The 18,590-nt window shown below is 41.4% G+C and overlaps 2 protein-coding genes across 4 annotated transcripts; both read left to right on the forward strand.

Annotated features, from left to right (window-relative positions):
- The first annotated feature begins 943 nt into the window (after window positions 1-943).
- On the forward strand, window positions 944-9,046 carry malt2 (MALT paracaspase 2). Of its 3 annotated transcripts, none has more exons than XM_056378342.1 (17): window positions 944-1,152; window positions 1,638-1,811; window positions 2,073-2,239; window positions 2,923-3,053; window positions 3,277-3,424; window positions 3,523-3,710; window positions 4,145-4,241; window positions 4,461-4,511; window positions 4,933-5,025; window positions 5,158-5,361; window positions 5,787-5,964; window positions 6,058-6,132; window positions 6,305-6,432; window positions 6,877-7,026; window positions 7,163-7,320; window positions 7,534-7,671; window positions 8,355-9,046. In XM_056378342.1, exons 2-17 carry the CDS (start codon window positions 1,675-1,677, stop codon window positions 8,790-8,792), a joined length of 2,481 nt encoding a protein of 826 aa, XP_056234317.1. In that variant the 5' UTR covers window positions 944-1,152; window positions 1,638-1,674; the 3' UTR covers window positions 8,793-9,046. The 3 variants fall into 3 exon arrangements, with proteins under 3 accessions (XP_056234317.1, XP_056234316.1, XP_056234315.1); XM_056378341.1 differs by having other exon boundaries at window positions 1,641-1,811; XM_056378340.1 differs by lacking the exon at window positions 944-1,152 and having other exon boundaries at window positions 1,524-1,811.
- A 168-nt stretch (window positions 9,047-9,214) lies between these two features.
- safb (scaffold attachment factor B) lies at window positions 9,215-18,180 on the forward strand. Its single transcript, XM_056378339.1, has 21 exons — window positions 9,215-9,496; window positions 9,807-9,903; window positions 10,933-10,997; window positions 11,108-11,314; window positions 11,406-11,465; window positions 11,577-11,610; window positions 12,398-12,806; window positions 13,173-13,216; window positions 13,302-13,411; window positions 13,508-13,657; window positions 14,116-14,204; window positions 14,497-14,546; window positions 14,672-14,751; window positions 14,870-15,012; window positions 15,377-15,482; window positions 15,761-15,957; window positions 16,165-16,342; window positions 16,524-16,606; window positions 16,724-16,782; window positions 17,014-17,068; window positions 17,160-18,180. Exons 1-21 carry the CDS (start codon window positions 9,344-9,346, stop codon window positions 17,275-17,277), a joined length of 2,487 nt encoding a protein of 828 aa, XP_056234314.1. The 5' UTR covers window positions 9,215-9,343; the 3' UTR covers window positions 17,278-18,180.
- Window positions 18,181-18,590: the final 410 nt, after the last annotated feature.

The raw sequence follows: 18,590 nt of genomic DNA on the forward strand, positions 1-18,590 counted from the left end.
AATCCATGGTATGAATATAAATCTGGAACCCTTTTATAAAAGGTTTATAAACTGAAATTAATGCCTCTTAATGTTTCATGGACCAGTTCTCAATTCCAGAGCAACATTTGTGTTGCTTGGTTGCAGAGGTTAAGTCACAAATTTGGAGACTTGAGACTTGCTTGACAAAGTGATAAAAGATTTGACTTGACTTAGACTTGAGACAGATGACTTGAAAGGGCTTTTTTTTTTTTTTTTTTTTTTAATATTTTTATTTTTTAGATGAATTACATGTTGTTTTTGAAACATGATTGGGTGATTTCTACTATGATGCCTACCAACCAGCTATTTGGATTGCAGGAGGAACCCTGCACAATGCAAGTTCCACATAGAGATGCATTGTAATAGTAATAACTAGTATGGCACTCAGTAGAGCACATACCTTTGCCATGGCCAAGCAATCCTACACATTGATGCAAGTGATTTTAAAAAATCCTGGATCCAGTCCTTTAACCCGATCCGCACCAAAATGTAATGGGTTCGCCTCCAGCCTGCGCCCCAACACGTGTGAAAGCATGAAGGTAATGATAATAGGTAATAAGACTAATAAAAATAATCGTAGCAGTCAAAGATACATTGCCACAGAATGTCAAATATAAGTCAGATTTCTAAGGTGTAAGCAACAGAGTTTCATTAATTTCATTCATGTTGAAAGTAAAAATGAACTTTTATTGACCTCATTTAAATGTAGAAACTATATCTAGACCTGTGATTTGTTTAATCAGAGCAATGTCTGGACGTGTCCTGCTTGATTCTCACCACAGTAACTTTGGACTTTTTTGAGACTTTAAAGACTTGAGACTTGCTTGTAGCTCGCACATGTTGAGCTTACTACTACCTCTGCCACGTTACAGTCTACCAGTAATAGTTTTTGCTCTGATAAATCTGGCTTCATTAATTTGCGTTGCTGTGACAACGCTTCATGCAAATGATCGAGCCTGTTGGCAGAAATGAGGAACCGAAATGAGAAGCAAATAAAATGGGGAACTAAATCATGTAAGACTGGAAGAGTAATGGGTGTAAAATGCGTCATAAATCTCTTTTTTAGTTAGTCTCGGTCTCTCTTTACTCTCACTGGATTTGTTCACCGGTCTGAACTTTGTAATAAAGTCGGTAAGTCATTAGTTTTCCTTATGACTAATACATGTTTCAGGATATTAATCGCGGAAGCAGCAAGTGGCAGCGCAGCTTTCAATCCCCTTCTTGGTGTTTAGTTTGGTGTGAATACAACTTATAGTTTCATTTTCGAGCTTCGCAGTTACGTGGGCTTGTTTCCTCAGCAGGATCAATTGACCTGGGCCATGTGTGTGTACAGTTACCTACGGCGGATTTTCCTCCCGCGCCACGCATTTTCACAAAGCTGACCACGGGAAAACCCGAAGCTGTATTTACAACCTGTTAGTTTTGTTGCATACCAGCCGCGTAGGCAACCGAGAGGGAGATTCACTCACCATTTAAATTCACTGTTGTCGTTCATCACTGAGAGTCCCACCCTGAGGAAACTTCTTATGGACTGCTGCTACGTGCTGGACTCAACCGGGGACAGATATAGCGCGTAAAGTTTTTAGTTTAAAGTCCCTGTTTAATCTGTGTCCCAGCAGATCTCTGGGTTTGTTGGTGGAGACGCAGAAGAAGATGGAGGGGTGGAAAATGAGCATTGGTACTCTGAGTGAAGAAGTCCTGAACAGGCTGGCGAAGATGTTGGACAACTCCACCTGCGGGTGGAGGCAGCTGGCCAATTCGTTGTCCGAGCATCCGGAATTCCACTGCAGGTGAGGCATTGAAGGCATCACACAAAGGGGGACATGGTTACAGCAGTTTTCTCATTTTTGTTTTTTACTCTTTTTGACCACAATAACTGCCTCGAACATTTACCATATTTTACAATGATTCTCTTAGATGCATGCCCCCCCCCCCCACACACACACACACACACAGATATTACTGTACATTCCTGCAAGTTTTTTTTTAGTTTGAGCCCTAGGACTGTCACCACCTCTTCTAACTCTGCCCATTGAACTCCCTCCCTGCAGTGAAAGAGAGCTGACCAGCTGCTCACTGCAGGTGCTGAGCGCTGCTGGCAGCCCAGGACGCACCCTCCTCGCTTGGCTGGCTGATCGTTCCTGCTCCCTGGAGTTCCTGCTCCACTGCCTGAGGAAGGTGGACCACCAGGAAGCTGTGCAGTACATTACCACCACAGGTAGAATAGTGAAGCGTACATAGGCAAATGTATAGAGATATTTGTCAGGAAATACCCCTTTAACTCTAAGCTGGGTTTAATATTATACTTTGGACAGCCCTTGATCTCAGCCATAAATTCTGAGCTCTTGAATTTGTAGGTTGAAAAGGGCGAGTACTAATGAGAGTACAGTGGATATTTTTCAAGTTCTGGCATTTTCTCATCGTGGACATTCTGACTTCTCATAGCAGTAAAAGCACAGGTATAACTAATAACATAAATGAATGATGCCTCTGTCACATTTATGTGTTGTAGTAAATCATAAAGTTATAAGCCGCAATGCCATAGCGATACCTGGAAAATTTTGTTACGTCATTTTTCTCATGCCTCACAGGGGCCATAATGCCAAAGAAGGAAGTTTAACTTAATTTGAAAATCATTTTATACAGCTTCCTATTTTTGTTGTTAACAACAGTAAAAAAAAAATAGTGATATCTCTGTCAACCATATAGGTAGAGGAAATATTATGAGGCAGTAGTTTATTTTCCAGATTCTTTCACAAGTTAGTGCCTATTAGTAACTATGCCACGTCCCCTGAAGCTAAATGGAAATACTTTCGCAACTGAGTGAGCTTATGAATGTTTATTTTGTGTGTGTGTGTGTGTGTGTGTGTGTGTGTGTCTGTCTGTCTGTCTGTCTGGTAGTGGCACAGCCAATTCGGATTACAATGCAACCAGAGTCCCAGCAGGCCACAGTGGGGGGCAGGGTGGTACTGACCTGCAGAGTTGCTGGCCCCCCTGGGCTCAGCTACCAGTGGTTCAGAGGCAAAGAGGAGGTCAGTCCAACATCTAATCATTATGTGATTATAAAAAGTAAAGACAGATTTCAGGTCAAACCCTGAGTTCTGTGGATTGTTCTGTATTTATGTTAATTTTTGGCTAAATCTGCCACCTTTGCATCATATTGGTGTTACTGTGCTGATGGCTAATACCAAATATCAGTTGTAAATTGTCATGTAGACTATAAGATGTAGGCTACTTATTATTTTCTTGTGTTAGATTTTGGACAAGACAGGGTGTACGCCAGAGCTGGTTCTGTGTCCGTTAGCCCCGGTCCACCAGGGTCACTACATCTGTCGGGTCAACCACGGAGAAAACTGCATCTTCTCTCAGTGGGCTCAAGTTCGCCCGGTTCACTCTAGTCCAGGTACCTCTCCTCTCTTCTTCCTCGTCTCCTCGTTTCTCTTGCTATGATTTCATCTCATGGCATGTGATGTAACATCCTGGTAAATCTTGACATCTCAGGCTGCAGCAGCGGCCTGTTTCCAGGGTCAGCGAGTGGGCTGCTTATCGTCCAGCAGCCTCAGTCCCAGGAAGTGTCTGAGGGCGATTCTCTGTTCCTCGAGTGCAAAGCAGAGGCCAATCCCCCCGCCCAGTATGAGTGGTACCACAACACGGTGCCCATGCCACAACACAAGACGCGTTCACTCAAAGTAAGTGTATTCACAGAATCTGCTCTGACTGCTTACATGCTGCATGTGGGATTTCTTCACTTTTTTTGATTAAAACTTCAAATAAAAGTAGCATTACAACCAAGACAAGCAATATAAAGCCATGATCAAGTGGTAGGAAAGGGGTATCAGAAATTAAAAAAGGTCTTAGTGACTTGGAAAGCTTGAGCTCCTCTTGTCCTGGCAAAGTCATATTTTCTTTCTTTTTTATGTGTTTTGGAGACCAGTTATGAAAATGCCATAGTGCCGTTTGGTTGGTGGGTCACCAGCTGAAGAGTTTGACAAGACATTGATTAAAATGTTGCAATGGTTACAATTAACTTTTTGTACGGGGTCAAATGGAAAATGTATTCAGTCTCTGTATCGGTATACTCTGTGTAGCTGATGTTGTGTATTTTTGCATTTTTGTCCTGTAGATCCCCTGTGTGACCACAGCACACAGAGGAGAGTACAAATGTAAGATGTTCAATTTCTATCATGAGGCCTGGAGCCACACAGCAACAGTCACCATTGGTAAGACCCAGAGGCATAATGTCTATGTTTTATATTCAGAATGCAAATGTATAGGTCAGAAAAATCAAAGAGATCTTAATGTGAAAATTCTTTTAACAACGATCAAGTAAATGCTTCTGAGGAATTTGTGAACATGCATAGAACAACAGTACAGTAAGTCTGAGAGTGCACATTTGTAGGACTGTGCAGTGAATAACACTGTTTTGCACTTTTATGCAGGTCCCGGTTCCATTACTGAGGCATCCTGGGAAGAAATTGATCGTGGTACAGGTATTGTTTATTTTCTAATCAAATAATTAGAAGGAAATTAGAGAACCAGAGTAGTATTTTAGTTCCTCTGTCATTTTCTGAAACATTGATTCACTTTGATTCCTGTTTTTTGTTTGTACATCTGTGAGAAACAAAGAGTATCACGCCTTTGTGCATGTGCGTGTGTGTGTGTGTGTGTGTGTGTGTGTGCGTGCGTGTGTGTGTGTGTGTGTGTGTCAAAGCACTTAAGCTAGTAGTGGGCTGTGTGTGAGTGTTTGATAAGTGTGGACTCGGCTCAAGTTAGTTTTTCCAATCTGATCAAAAGAAATCAATGTGTATGGGAGATCACCAAGCACTGTTCAAAACACATTAAACACGGTGATGTTATATCACACAGTGTGGGATATTTTAAAGTTTTTTTCTTTTCATATTGTCTTGCCAGACTCACAGGAAGTCCACAGGTCAACTTTTCCACCAGGAATAAATCCGCTACCAAAGACTGTTGAACGGCCACCATTAGCCAAGCATTTCTATGGTGTGTTTTGTCCAAACAAATACTGTGCTACAATACAGTATCTGTAGACTAAAATATAAACTGTTAATAAGTATATGACATCATTTATTAGGTTAGCAAGTCTTTCATGATGCTCTATCTTCCTCTCCACAGCAACAGGCAAAGTTGCTCTGCTGATTGGCAACATGAACTACCTCTACCACACTCAGCTATGTGCTCCCATCGCTGACGTCCATGAGTTGACCAATCTCCTCAGACAAATGGACTTCAAGGTGGTTTCCCTGCTTGACCTCAACTGGCAGGAGATGCACAGCGCAGTAACAGAGTTCCTTATGCTGCTTGACAAGGGAGTCTACGGTTTGTCTCGTAGCCATTTAGACAATCTATCTCAAAGCTTAGTCTCTGTGTCTGTACTTTTAAAGATTACACAGGCTATAAACTGCTCCAACCCAAGTGAATGTAATATGTTTGTTTACAGTATAACTTGCAGTCAGCGTATGGTTGTAAATGGTTTAATGATACACTTTACTTTGCTGAATATGTCACTTTTTTCATGTAATGAAATAAATATAAACAACTTTGCCTAATTATAATATAGTACAAAAAATAAACTTTTAAAAACAGACCATTTAAGAGTAAAAAAAAAAAAAAAGCAAATGAGAACCTGAGAAGAAGAATCTGACCAATAACACGTGCCAACTTTAGTTTAAAGCTTTTGATTCTCTGTGATATTGACACAGTTCATCAAATTTTATAAAACTTCTTTGTCCCTCCTTCTGCAGGCTTGCTATACTTTGCTGGTCATGGTTATGAGAATTATGGCAACAGTTTCATGGTTCCCATCGATGCACCAAACTCCTACACATCAGAGCACTGCCTGTGTGTACAGAATATACTCACCAGGATGCAGGAGAAAGAGACCGGACTCAACGTATTCCTGCTGGACATGTGTCGCAAAAGGTATCAGTGTTTATTTAAAAGAATGAATTGAGATACCTGTAAGATTGGACCATCTGCTGTGCATATTTGCGTGTCACATGTTTTCTTTTTTAGAAACCCAAATGATGATCTCATTGTACAACCAGGACTGCTGAAAGTCACAGCAAATATAGTGTATGGTTATGCCACGTAAGTTGCCGTTCCCCCGACACAGTAATTTCCAAACTATGTCAGCGCCTGTTGTCTTTGAATGAGTTCAGTGTTTAAGACAAGAGATGTGTATTTAATATGTATTAATTATGTAACAGTCTTCTTGCTTTAGTGTGTAAGGTGTCACTCACGTGTACTTGGTTGTGTTTAGATGCGTAGATGCAGAAGCATATGAAGTAAAGAGAGAAGACGTGTCCAATGGCATCTTCATAAACTTCCTCAAACAGCGAGTTTGTGAGGATGAGAAGGTGACAGTCATGCTAGACAGAGTGGCTGAAGGTATGTAGCGCACACATGTGAACCATGAGATCCTTGCTTTCGTCCTACAACAGATTTGCACCATTTACTTTGCATCAATACGTGACCTGAAAGTGGCTCACATGCAACTCCTATCTGCAAATGTATTTTGCAGTGGTGCAGGTTGTTACTATGCTTTAGCATCAAATAAGCAGTAAAAATAACAGCTCTGTGTATCTTCAGATCCATGAATGTAGTCAAGTCAGTTTTATTTGTATAGCACCAATTCACAACAGAGGTTATCTCAAGGCACTTTTGAAATAGAGGAGGTCTAGACCACATGGAATTGCACCTCTAATGTTGCAGTTTCTGATTTTCTGAAAAAAATTCAGAAGTTTTTTTTTCTCCTCAAAATGTTGAATTACTCTTTTACAGCTCTAAGAAGTGCAACCTGTACATATTTGTTTACTTGTTTACTCTTACCAGACATGGGCCGTTGTGTAATCACACGTGGGAGGCAGGCTCTGGAGCTCCGCAGTAATCTGTCTGAACGACGCTCCCTCACCGACCAGATACAGGCCGCTGAATGTTCTGCATCCTATTCAGCTCGCAACCTGCAGTGGGCCGTCGCTCACGGTACGCTTCCCACAAAAATCAACTAAAGTGATTAAATATAGCAAGAGTTATTGCCATGTCTGTAGGATAATTTATTTAATGTTGGCATGAACGTTTTTGAATAAAGCATACCTAATTCAAATGCCTGTTTTCATAGTCCTACCTAAGAGCCATTACCTGAAGTTTGACTGTGGCGTGACAGTTCAGCTTGGGTTTGCTGCAGAGTTCTCCAACATCATGGTCATCTACACTCGGATACTTGAGAAGCCCAAAGAAATTGTTTCCTGCTCTGCTCAGCTTACTGACTTCCCCCAGGTTTGTTAGTTGATACTTATGCAAATTTGAGATTTTAATGACACACCAAGTTCTGGCTTAAAATGACGCATCATGCTTGAGGCCTGGAATCAGTCAGTGTTTGGGAATACACTATTTTAAGCAGGAAATTTATTTTTTATTGTGGATACTTGAAGCACACAAAAAATTCAAACTTTAACGACTTTTACACCGTGTTATATGTTTCTTTGGCAGGATGTGGACATCGATCTGAAGAAGAGTAACCAGGAGACTCTGCTTGAAGCTGGCAGTTTATTAATGATCAAGGAAAATCTTCCTTCACCAGAAGTCCCCAGTCTTTACACTCGCATCCGCAGCCTGCAGAGACTCAGGGTCAGACATAATTACTCCTCTTATTTCTGTCCTATGCATATGCAGTGGTTAGCGCTGTCGCCTCACAGCAAGAAGGTTCCGGGTTCGAGTCCCGGCTCGGCCGTGGGATCTTTCTGTGTGGAGTTTGCATGTTCTCCCCGTGCCAGTGTGGGTTCTCTCCAGGTACTCCGACTTCCTCCCACAGTCCAAAGACATGCAAAATGGGGATTAGGCTAATTGGATACTCTAAATTGACCATAGGTGTGGCTGTGAGTGTGAATGGTTGTCTGTCTCTATGTGTTTGCCCTGCGATGGACTGGCGATCTGTCCAGGGTGTACCCCGCCTCTCGCCCGAAAAGATGCTGGGATAGGCTCCAGCCCCCCGCGACCCTACTAGAGGATAAGCGGTAGAAAATGAATGAATGAATGAATTTCTGTCCTACATGAAAACTTATTAATGTTTAGGTGCCCTCTGGAAATAATTTACTTATGTTGAGCTGAGTCATAAATAACGCTACTACCTTTTTAAGTATTTTAATCAAGGTTTATGTTGAATAATATTTGATTAAGTCTATAATGAAGAGTGGACTTTATTTTGAGATATACTTCATTGTCTTTTGTGGAGGAGGTCAGACCCTCTCAAGCCTATTTATATTTTTTCTCCAAAGCTAAAAAACACATTCTGCTCTTCACTGTCTTAATAGGGGGAGCTCACATTCACCGTCTGTCTTCATTACACTTATTCCAACATGGATGAAGAAATACAGGAAAGGCAACCAGTGACAGTTGGCAAACCTCTGGTCTCCAAACTCAACCTCCATGAACCACGGCCACCTCGTGCCTGCTCTGCATCCTCATCCCTCAGCCCCGACCCCTTCAACGTTGCTGAGTGCTCCTACTTTGGCGAGGGCTTCACCTCTGTAGAGTCAGCCTCAAACACATCGTTATATGATGCACAAACTGGCAGAGAGTCTTCCATTACTCCAACTGCATCCAGGAGTGCCAATATACCAGAGGAGACTGACAGTCCTGAAGTATTTGACACCACTAAACCTATTGTTGCCAGCAAAAGCTTGCCCCACAGCCAAATAAATGACACAAACTACAAATTTAGTGACATGTACAATTTTCACTCTTACTAGGCATTATGATCCCTGATTTGACCATTACGGTCTGATAACTCAGAGTACACGTAACAAAAAGGTGTGTGTGTGTGTGTGTGTCTGGGGGGGGGGGGGGGGGGGGGGCCTATAACATTGCCATTTGCCATTTAATGTGGTCATTGCATTAAATTATAATCGGCACATTATAACCCGTTACACTGTAGATCAAGTTTGATATGTGTTCTGTATTTAAGAGGCAGTAAATAAAACACAGGCTAACCTTTGAAAATGAATTGTATCAACTTTTTGTGCAAACGTAAAAAAACAGTTCAATGCCATCCCTGACTATGTATTTCCTGTTCAACATGTGTTTGTTATTCATAATTTTTTTTACCAAATGCAGCCTGTGTAATGCTCGTCTCTGCGCTAAAACCGTACTGCGCATGCGCCCTGACGTCACTTGCTCGCCGCTGCCTCCATTTTGCAGTAGTTTTGCAAGCCAGCTGCCTGCAGCCGTCACGTAGCAGTAGTAAATAAAGTGCATAAAAAGGTCATTTCAAGCTGAGGAATTATTTTCACAAAGAAAAACGATGGCGGACCCATCAGCGGACGTGGAGGTTCCGGAGGGCGCGGAGGTTCGCAAGCTGTCCGAGCTGAGAGTTATCGATCTGAAGGCCGAGCTGAAGAAACGAAATCTGGACACCACGGGCGTCAAGAGCGTGCTGTCGGAGCGTTTGAAAAAGGTCTTCTGACTTCTCTCTTGTTTAATAACTAGGAACAGAATCACCACACAAGCATGCATTTACTGGCTTTGTGAATGCACCATGCCAAACTAGTATAAACACGAAGCTACGTGAGTTTACGAATACGAACCCATTGACCTGAACCTTATGCTAATGCTAACCGTTAGCTAATGTTTGCGCCAAACACCTGACAGCTAAATGTGTTTTTTTCGTGGCTTTGTACATATTTGACGTTGTTTTTTAGAAAACCTCATTCTTCTTTGTACAATCTATTAAAGGATACATTGTGGGGTTATTTTTCCATAAACAGGCCATCGAGGAGGAGGGTGGGAATCCTGATGAAATTATTGTGGCTACAGATTCAGCACCAAAGAAAGTCAACGTTACACCTAAGCGGGCTGCCAGAGGTAAAGTCTGCACAAGCTGTACACACGCCTCAACCTAAGCTTTTAATGTTTGTACAATGTGACTCAAGGTCTTGTCTCATTATCTTCAGTAGAAACGAAACAACACTGGAGAGTCCTCTTCTTGCCAAATGACACATGATACCTGGTCTCGTGGTACTTAATGCCTGTGCACATTGCCTTAAGAAGCAACAAAATATTTTAGTGTTTGAGAGACTGTAATCTGACGTTTACCAATTGTACTTTTATTTATAGTCACCTCACATATCTGTCAGAGTACAGAGCGTAGCTGTACACTCAGTTGTCATGTTATTGAGTTCGACTTCAGGGAGGATACAATGGGTTATACAGAGGTTGGATGACCAGAAACAGGTGTTAAATGAATAGAGTTTTAGATGTCATGGATGTACAACCTGAACATGGATGAAAAGTTGTTTGTTATTGTTGATTAAGCATACTTTATGATAAACTTTATCAGTGTTCTTTTACCAAATTTGATTTATAATATAGTGAAATTAATAGAGTGATAAATGCTTCACTATTCAGTTTGCATTTACAATAATAATATTAATGATGAAAATCATAATGATAAATTAAATTTTAAGCACCTTTCACGTAACACAAGGACACTACATAAATAAAACAAAAAAACTGAACAGTGTAAATTTCCTTGGGCACTTCAGAGCAACGAGGATTAGTACTGACTAAATCTCTAAAAGGTTTATGGTGGTCCTTGCTTTGAGCCTGAGGTTTTGTCCATGTCAAAGGGAGTAGTCATACCTCTATATGTGATTAGGTTTTTGTGGGGAAGTGTCTGTTTTCTTGAAGTGTGTGTCCATTGCACAATGTCTGCCAATGCAATAGCCCTGCCACAAATTCTACCCTTTTATGAGTTTGAAAATGTTCAATTTTGTTTGGTCTATATATGCATGATAATTTTGGAGGTTGTAATGTACACACATAACAGGTTTCTTTGGTAGCTCTTAGACACCCAATGAAAACTTGGTCTAAAATAAAGAATATTTTGTGTAGATACCAGGCAAGAGAATGATGAACCAGAGGACAGCACTCTTGAGGATGACTCCCATGATGGGCACGTAAGTTTCTTGAAAGTCCTTTATAATGTTTGAAATAAGTTGTTAGGCTCTGGGTCATGCTGTTGTATTGTTGTTACTGTTTTTAACAAATTCTGCCATTTCTTTGTCAGGAGGATCTGCAGGATGATCATGAGAACATGCAGGAAATGGACATCCTCGATATGAACGTGCTGGATGAGACGGATAACGACAATGGAATACCAGCCGAGGATGATGACGAGGAAACAGAGAACCTCCATGAAGAAGACGCAGAGATGAATGACGATGAACATGACAACAGGGATTTCGAGTCAGAGGATGAAGCAAGACGTCCAGAGGTGAGACGAGACTGGAAACTTCCTCTAATTCTTATCTTTTAACTTGGCAAGTTTTAATGTTGCTGTACTTGTGCTGTACTTATTTTAACAGTTGGACGAGTCTGAGATGACAGATAAGGATGAATATATGACGTGCTCATCAGTCAATATGGTATGTTCCCTCACTAATATTTTTCATGTATGTAAAGCTTGTGACACTGTGGTAAATATAAGTGCCACAAACGTGCAGTTTCACAAAGGCATCTTTTTTCTTTGGGCACAGGATCCAGATGCAGACGACATGAAAGAAGAAACAGGTACTGTAGAAAAGGGTTTAAAAAAAGGTGGAGGCATCTTTTTACAGTGTTGAGCTTGGAATGCAAACACTTTGCTTAGAGAGAGACTGGAAGCCCAAAGGAAATTGCTGCATTTGTGCTGAAAGTTGGGTTATCCATAATTGATAATTTCCCCATCAAATATTGGTCAAGTTACCAATAACGTTCTTCAAGTTGTAAAATGACGGTGGTTAACAATTTGATGCACATTGACAGCAATTACATTTCATGGTCAGGGAGGTTTGAGCTGTTGCAGGTGATTGCAGTGTTTCTAGGTTGCCACATGAAGACTAAGAAGATCCATCAAGATTCCTCAGCCATTACATCTTTTTAAAGACTCTGACTCAGAAATCAGCTGGATATGAATATGCTGGACTTGAGCTGAAGTTCTGGTCAATACAAATGGACACTTGGAAAGTCTGAAAGAAGATGGACTACAGTGAGCCTCCACTGCTGCACTGCTGATCTTGTGGCTCTCTTCAGCACTGAAGTCTTTGTCTGCTTTGGATCAGGTGAACAGAGTGAAGTGGTTCAACTTGAGAATTGAGCCAAAGTGTTAGCCGCATTAGTTGCTTGGTTGTCCTCCAGCCTTTGGGTTCTCTTCCAGTCTCTCATTAGGGACTACTTCATCGTTTTAATACATAGTAGTAAGAGCACAGACCAGTGGTCATGACGTTCCTAATCCAGGCCTTGCCAGTTCCTCGTTAACCATTGCTGTGTTTCAGAAGTGATTAAACTCTGTGCCATTCTATTCCTGTTAAATCCGTAGAAAATGACAAAGTAGCCGGGTCTTGTTTATCTGAGCCGCTTAACGAAGATCACCACCAGAGCCACGAGACGAGCCCTGAAGAAGAGCAAGCTGCCACCGCCGGAGGGGAAGACAGTGTGTCTGACAAAGCCGCCCCTGGAGATGTGGAGAGCGACAGGGATGTTATGGAGACTGACACCAAAGAGGTTGGGGACACACAGAATGTCCCAGAAGAGACATTTGACGCTGAAAACAAAAGCTCGCAGGCTGTTAGTGTAAGCGAACAGGGCGCTGTGGGTGAAACCGTTGATTCAGAAATTGGGTCTAAGAAGGGTGAGGAGGATGAGAAGACAGAAGAGAAAGCTGCTGCGGATTCAGCCTCGACAGTGAAAGAGTCCTCTTCTGTAGAGGGCGATGATCTGAAAAAGAGGTTTGTTGCTTTCTGTCTACTAGAAACCAAAATGGCTATCTCTGTTGCATTGGCTCCTTTGTGCTAGAAAAATTTGGATGCTCTTTTGGAGGTAAAAACGTTCTGTGCATTTGTCCGTTTTCATTTGTCGTTCCTTACACTCACCTATTACCTCGTTATTACCCATTAACGAGTAATGTATTGTGATTTTCATAGGGTATAGTTCCATTTTTTTCACTGTTAAAGCACGGCACTATGGTACATGATGGGCTGATCACTGTCAACTTTTTTATTCAACCATAAAACACATAAGTAAATACACTTAGGTGAGGAGAGCCCAGGTGTCCTCACTGCTGTATGTTTATGGCTTTTTTTCTTTGTCTTTAGCGCTGAGGAAAAAGATGGCAAGACAGAGTCAAAAGATGAAAAGGGTGAGTGAATGAAGCGGTTTATGTCCTATTGTATCTTTCATATTCAATGGATATATGCTTATTCGTTTATTTTGTAAATGTGTAGCCGCTGGAAGTGGTGCTGCAGCAAGCAGTAGCAGGAATCTGTGGGTCAGCGGTCTCTCTTCCACAACCAGAGCGACTGATCTGAAGACTCTCTTCAGCAAATATGGCAAAGTTAGTCTATGCAAACTATCTCTCACCATTGTCAACATTCCTACAAATCATTTATATTTCATGTAAAATTGATCATTTCAATTTAATGTCCTGCAGGTTGTTGGTGCAAAGGTGGTCACCAATGCCAAGAGCCCCGGGGCTCGCTGCTATGGTTTTGTCACCATGTCCTCCACAGAGGAGGCCACCAAGTGTATCAGCCACCTTCACAGGACTGAGTTGCACGGCAGGATGATCTCTGTGGAGCGGGTGAGTGTTGAGGGAAGACTTTTTCTTTTACTGCTTTTAATTGGTCCCCTAATAACTAAGGTCCCACCCAGATAAACACCTCATGAATCTGAGTGAATCAACACAGTTTCCTTTTATTGAATTTAATCTCTGTGGAAACTGTCTTAATCAACACATACACTTTGATTGTTCAGATTAAGATTCGAGGATAAAAATAAAATAAATCTTAAGTTTATTTACATTATAGTTGTTTAGCTTTTATCAAACATATTGTTGCTAAGTTTTCAGTTTATGGCTTCACTCTCCTGTAGCAGGCACTGACAGGAGAAAACAATACACGCAAATCAAGAGAGGGTTTATAAACTGAATAATGTCTTTTTGCTAAGATTAAAATATAACTTTTTTGGTATGATCAGTATGTTAAACTGAATCTGTTCATTCAGCTCTTGTGAATAAACATGTTCTTGTTGTAACTGTAGGCAAAAAATGAGCCGGCAGGGAAGAAGCCAGCAGACAAGAATGACATCAAGAAGTCTGGCAGCGACAGGAGACACTCCTCCGACTCCAAGTAAGATCGCTTACAAGCTGTCTTGTATATGAGTCATGTCTGTTACTAAAAGTGACCTAGCGGCCTGGTATTTTGATACTGTGTGCCTTTTAAATATCATGGGTGCAGACATTTTTAGTATGGCGTTACCCAGTGGTAACCTGTAACCTCAGTAGTTGAGAGATCCTGATTTATACAATGATGCGATGAGCTGTCAACTATAGGGAGAAAAGTAAATCAGTCACTGAATTGTTGGTTAAAATGTTGGTTAATATAGCTCTGATAGAGCTCACACTGTTTGTGTTTTTTGTAGGTCTGATGGAAAGGATGAGAAATCTGAGGGAGAAGGAAAAGATGGCAAAGGTGAGAAAATTTAGATCTTTCCCAGTTTCTATGTATCAAATAAATGCTGGAAAAGTTACCTCTTGAAACCATTTACTTATTATTTGTATATTCTTGACAATGTCAACTATATTTGTTTTTCACAGGGCGAAATGAGAGGACTGTAGTTATGGATAAGTCCAAGGGAGAGCCTGTTATCAGCGTCAAAACCAAAAGCAAGGAGCGAGTAAGTAAACATACACCATACAGAATGTCTAATATACAATGTATTATAATGTGTTTTTGCAATCGGCCTCTAACTTAAACTTTTTTCTATCCTGTCTTTCGCGCTCTCCTTTCCCCAGAGCACAAAGAGTCGGGACCGCAAGTCACCTAGTAAAGAGAAGAAAGACATCCTGTCATTCGACCAGATCAAGGAGCAGAGAGAGAGGGAGAGGCAGAGACAACGAGAGAGGGAGATCAGAGAGGTGGAAAGACGCAGATACACGTAAGGATCATCAGCAAAGGGCCCAGAAACAATAATCTCAACCTACTCTAATATGGTTTGATACAGAATCATCGAAATTGATGAAATTACAATCTTGTACTTCTTTAGATTTTTATCGTGTGGAGGTCCATGTGAAATAGCTTTTTTAGTCCTGCATCTGTTTCTGTAGATACCTGTAGATCTTTGTTGGAGGGCTGAAGAAGTCATTGTAGTTATGTTTGATCAATATGATTCTACACTGGACACTATTAACTTATATTTTCTCACTTATCTTTCAAGACACTACATACTTAGGAGACAGTTGGTGCTCGTCTGTTGGTGGTGTCTCACTGAACACGGATTGATCCGTGCTCTTTTCTTTCAGTGACCGCGACCGTGACAATCGTCCAGATCGCGAGCGTGAGCGAATCCGCCTGTTCAGGGAGAGAGAAGAGAGGAAACACTTGATCCGGAAGAGACACTGGCTGGAGGTACTGTCACGCTACTCTTATGTATTTCTTGGAGGGTTTTTCTCTTTCTCACTGCATTGATATCTGTGCTACCCACATTTCTTAGTGCAAATCTTAGTCTGTTGAATACATACACCGTTTCCAATTAAAATGTTCATAGAAATATATATATATATATATATATATATATATATATATATATATTCTTCCATTGCTCTCATACAGCCATTTGTCAACTTTCTTTTTATAAAGCAATTGCAATATCATTTGATAGTCGTGATGAATGGCTTCATTCCCAGGCTGAGAAGCAGCGCCTCGATGCAGACCGTATGGAGCGCCAGTTCCTGGAGCGTGAAAGGCTACGTATAGAGTATGAGAGGCGCCGGGAGCAGGAAAGGATCCTCAGGGAGCGTGATGAGCTGAGACGGCAGCAGGAGCAGTTGCGTTATGAACAGGAGCGGCGGCCCGTTAAGAGGCCCTATGACATGGATGGCAGGTAAATAATAACAGACATGGTGTAGTGATGATAAACAGGATGATTGATGAATGGATTTATTGCTTAAGCAGAGGTTCATTTCAATTGGCTTCTCAATCAGTATTAAAATATCATCAATAATGAGAGTGTGAGTTTCAGTGCTTCTGTATATCATCCAGATAGAGACAAGCTCAGCCAGTGAAATTCATTGTTTTGTTGTTTTTTTAGGAAAGATGATTGGCCTGATAAGCGCATGGCCATGGACGACCGTTATAGCCGTTCAGACTTCAGCCGTCAGGAACGTTATCAGGACTTTGACCACAGAGACCGGGGCCGTTACCAAGATGACATGATGATGGACAGGCGGGACAACGCTCGTGGCATAGGTGCAGACAGAGATGGTCAGGTAAGAGACATGGATCCTCCTCCCACAGGGTCATTGGGTTGGTGTGAGGCTGACACAAAGATCAGCGGTGACCAACTGCCCTAAAGAACAGTAAAACGTGAATCTTTGAAGCCTAAAATTTGTAACAACAGCACAGGAGCAGGATGTGAGAGAGTTCTAACCGTCTCCTCTCCTCTTACAGCACTTCTCAGACAGGTCAGACAGGCATGGCAGAGATGGCCGAGAGGCCTGGGGTGGAGGCTATGACAAGCGCATGAACCCAAGGTGAGCAACATTCTGAGCTTCTCCATTTTAAGCCTCATAAAACTTAGAAAGAATACAACACGGCCATGTTTCATGAAGAAGATAGATAATGTAAAAAATTATTATTATTTTTCTTAGGGAAGGAGGTCGAGACTGGGACTCTGGACGGAAGATGGAAGGAGACAGAACATGGCAAAGTATGAATACTTGTGCAGTATTGTGTGTAATGACTGTACTGCTAGTGATAGCATGATTTACATTTTAAAGTACAGTAGTTTTGCCTTCTGAGGATTGGAGTGGCAGATGGCATAGATATAGTAGCAGACTGAGGGAAAACGGTGTATAGTTGGTGTCCTGCTTAATGGCAGTCTAGAGCTTTAACTACTGTGTTAGGTCTGTGTGTCTGATGTTGTGCTTCTCAACTCCAGGTAGAGATGGTGCTATCCCAGGCCAGAGCCACATGGCACGTGGAGGAATGGCAGGGTAAGTAGTGACTATCAGCTGTAATTAAGTCTCAAAGTTGATGTTATCCCTTTTAAGATGAACTTAAGCTCACCTTTTTCACTCTCACCAGTCGTGGAAGCTACATGAACACAGGAACATCTCAGTCCCTCTCTGGAGCTCTCAACAGACAGAACCAGTTGATGCAGGGCAGCGGGCTTCAGGGTGGAGCTTTTGGTCGGCGCTACTGATGTCTGTTTATCTGAAGACAATAGTGGGACTGTTTCAGGAGGTCATATCAGGGAAGATGTGGCCATCTTGTTTTTGTACATTTTTTAAAATAAAAAAATCTTTTTTGACACAATTCCAATCCATTCTTGATGGAAACCTATTTTTCTTGTTCTTCATTTTTTTTGTGACATTGTGATCACCTGCCTCATATTTATCATTCAGTCCAACCTACCTTGTTTGTTAAACACGACTGTCTGCTTACAGGAATGTGTCGTGTATGTGGGTTGGCCTGTTTGTGGAGAGTCACGTCTGAGCTCTGTGTTGTAAATTCAGATGTTTTATTGACACGTAGGTTGATGGACCTAACCTCACCAGTCTCATTTCTGTATCCCAGTTTGTCTAAAACATTTTGGAAGTTTTCCATCCTCGTTAAATGAGCTTTTGTGGAAGTTAACTTGTTCAAAGCTTGAGGCTCCTCTTTGACGTTATTCTTTTTAAAACAGATGGTTGGTGAAATTTCCCTGCTCAAGAAAATGTTTTTAAATGAAATGTTACATTCTGATTATCCAAGCTTCTTAGACTTTTTTTTTTTTTTGTCTTAAATATTTCAATCAGTGCTTTTTTTGTATATAGTATTGATTTGTGTGACTGTTGGGTAAAGGTAGTAAACCCGCTTGGAGCGTTTGTGTGCACTGATGTGATGAAATCTAAAATTTAATGTATGATGTGTCAGCCTAAGTTTTCTGTAACTCAAGTGTGTTTTTTAGTTTTTTTGCATAAAAGTGTTATGTTTTCTTGTCCCTCTGTTTACAGTGTTATTTGGTTTATTTTAATGCCATGCTCAGCACAGCGGTCTAGTGGAGCTCGGATGTAAAATTCACAGGGTGAAGCTGCCTACAAGAATAAAAGATTTTTTGTCTTTATGAAGTCGTGCTACTAAAACAATGCTCCCAGACTCGTAACACCACAACTCTTTTGTGAGTCAGCATGATGTACCGAAGCAACTATTTGAAATCAACTTGTCTATTAGAGCTTCCTATTGTATTACAGGGGTGGGGTAAATATTCTCAGGTCACGCACTGAACTTCGCCCCCTTTGACTCAACATTGTTACCTTACCAGACACTAACCAAGCTGCGACTTCTAGTATCACATACTGTATCAATGTGCAATCGGACTGCTACTGTGGTGCCTTGAGACTTTTCCAGATGGCTGAGGGAGTGCTAATCAGTGTCCAATGAAAATGGATCTATTACACAAGTAGACCTCCAGCCTAGACTGAAGAAATGAGGTGAGAAGCTAGTGGCTGCAACGGCAAATCCAGTGGGTATCCT

The sequence above is a fragment of the Seriola aureovittata genome, chromosome 6 (assembly GCF_021018895.1).
Source record: "Seriola aureovittata isolate HTS-2021-v1 ecotype China chromosome 6, ASM2101889v1, whole genome shotgun sequence".
In the NCBI taxonomy this organism is placed as follows: Eukaryota; Metazoa; Chordata; class Actinopteri; order Carangiformes; family Carangidae; genus Seriola; species Seriola aureovittata.